The sequence below is a fragment of the Seriola lalandi genome, unplaced genomic scaffold, assembly GCF_002814215.2.
Source record: "Seriola lalandi dorsalis isolate HSWRI2012SDOR001 ecotype SW California unplaced genomic scaffold, Sedor1 jcf7180002052784, whole genome shotgun sequence".
NCBI lineage: Eukaryota > Metazoa > Chordata > Actinopteri > Carangiformes > Carangidae > Seriola > Seriola lalandi.
In genome coordinates this window covers 5,986-7,550 of record NW_019523337.1, presented here as the reverse complement: position 1 = coordinate 7,550, position 1,565 = coordinate 5,986, and the positions used below count along the sequence as shown (strand labels likewise).

Below are 1,565 nucleotides of genomic sequence, written 5' to 3'. Positions count from 1 at the left end.
TCTAACAGACCTGCTGTGGTGTGAAGTGGGACAGTCCTGGACATGGACTGATTCATTTACTAATGGAGCACCAGGTCAATAGTGACCCCCATGTCAAACACACACAATCCTCGCCATGTCAGGTCTTGGTCCTGTGCTTTAAATCAGCACACACTAGTTGACACACAGGAAGCAGGGATCTTTCAGGGGCCTGTGACTGCTGCCTGCTCGGTAATCTGACTAAACTGGCTTGTTTGGATCAACAGAAGTAAAAATACTGTTTACTTGAAATGACATTAAGGGATTTTCACAGTGTGTGACCCTGCTGGACCAGGACGTACAGTGACAAGACAGAGTCAGTGAACCTCTGAATCACCTGGTTTTCTGTATTGTTACTTACTACCGTGAACCAGGATTACATGTCAGTATATTTCAAAAGATGAGCTCGCTCTATTGTCTCACAGTGTCTCCCGCTCCCTCCCTCCCTTACAATGTCAGAATCAGAATCTATGTTGAGGTTTTCAAACCATCACTGACTGGTCAGGAGTGAGGAGGTGTCAGGAGTCTGAACTTGTCTCAATCTCGACACATCTACTGGTGTAACAACTGACAGCACCACCATGAAGAAGGTGTGCTCCATTAAACCCAGTTCGACAGTTTGTCTATTTTTCATCTCGTCTTCAAAGTCTGGCATTTCATTTCACTCAACTTCACTGATGATGAATTTCAGAGGACCACAAACCTTGATGGACTTGACCAGGTTGGCGGTGGTGTTGGCCACTTCTTTGGCGGACTGAACAAACTGCCTCTTGGCCACGGGGTTGGGGGTTTTGGAGGAGGCCAGGCGACAGGCGTTACACAGAGCAGAGGTGTGTTTGGCCACGATGGTGGCTGCAGAGAGCACCTGAGCACAGGAGGAGAGGAGCGGAGCACCACGGTCAGTCGAGGACGGTTTCAACCACATGAAGAAGAGTCATTAGCATGATGACGCACGTACCTGAGACTGTGTGCAGGCCGGGTCCACCAGGTTCTGGCAGGCCATCTGAATGGACTGATTAGCCCGTGCAAACTGAGCGGGGTCCACCAGGCCCTTCTGACCCGCTGAGCTGTTGGGGTCTGACACTCCCACCAGGTAGGCCGCCTGAGAGCAGATCACAGGTCAGTTTACAGCCCCCAACATGTGTTTGGCAGTACACAGCAACAATAAAGTCATGACTGTACCTGTGCAGCCGCTTCAGTCAGACCACACAGAGCTTTGGAGCCGCCGCTGACTGAGTCACCAAACTCTGGCAGATTGGAGTTCTTGGCATTGTGGGAAATTCCAGCCATGGACTCACCGAGGACCTGAAACAGGAAGTGAGAGGTTCACGCAGGAGTTTGGTGTAGTTTGGAGAACGTCTTCACGGTCTGTTGATGTTTGTAAAGACAATAAGTCATTGAGCACTGAACTGAGACAGGAACATCGCCATGACAGCAGGAGGGAACAAACCTCAGAGTCATCATTCTGCTCACTAAAGTCCTGAGCAGACACTTCCAGAGTTCATACAAAACTCTCCTTCTTATTTTTTTTTTCTTATTTTTTTCTT

General features: G+C 49.1%; 1 protein-coding gene across 1 annotated transcript; it reads right to left on the bottom strand.

Moving 5' to 3' along the window:
* Positions 1-679: 679 nt before the first annotated feature.
* Positions 680-1,348, bottom strand: LOC111650740 (talin-1-like). Its single transcript, XM_023400653.2, has 3 exons — positions 1,201-1,348; positions 977-1,120; positions 680-883 (listed from the first exon to the last, which is right to left on the bottom strand). The coding sequence occupies exons 1-3, from the start codon at positions 1,306-1,308 to the stop codon at positions 680-682; spliced, it is 456 nt and encodes a 151-aa protein (XP_023256421.1). The 5' UTR covers positions 1,309-1,348.
* Positions 1,349-1,565: the final 217 nt, after the last annotated feature.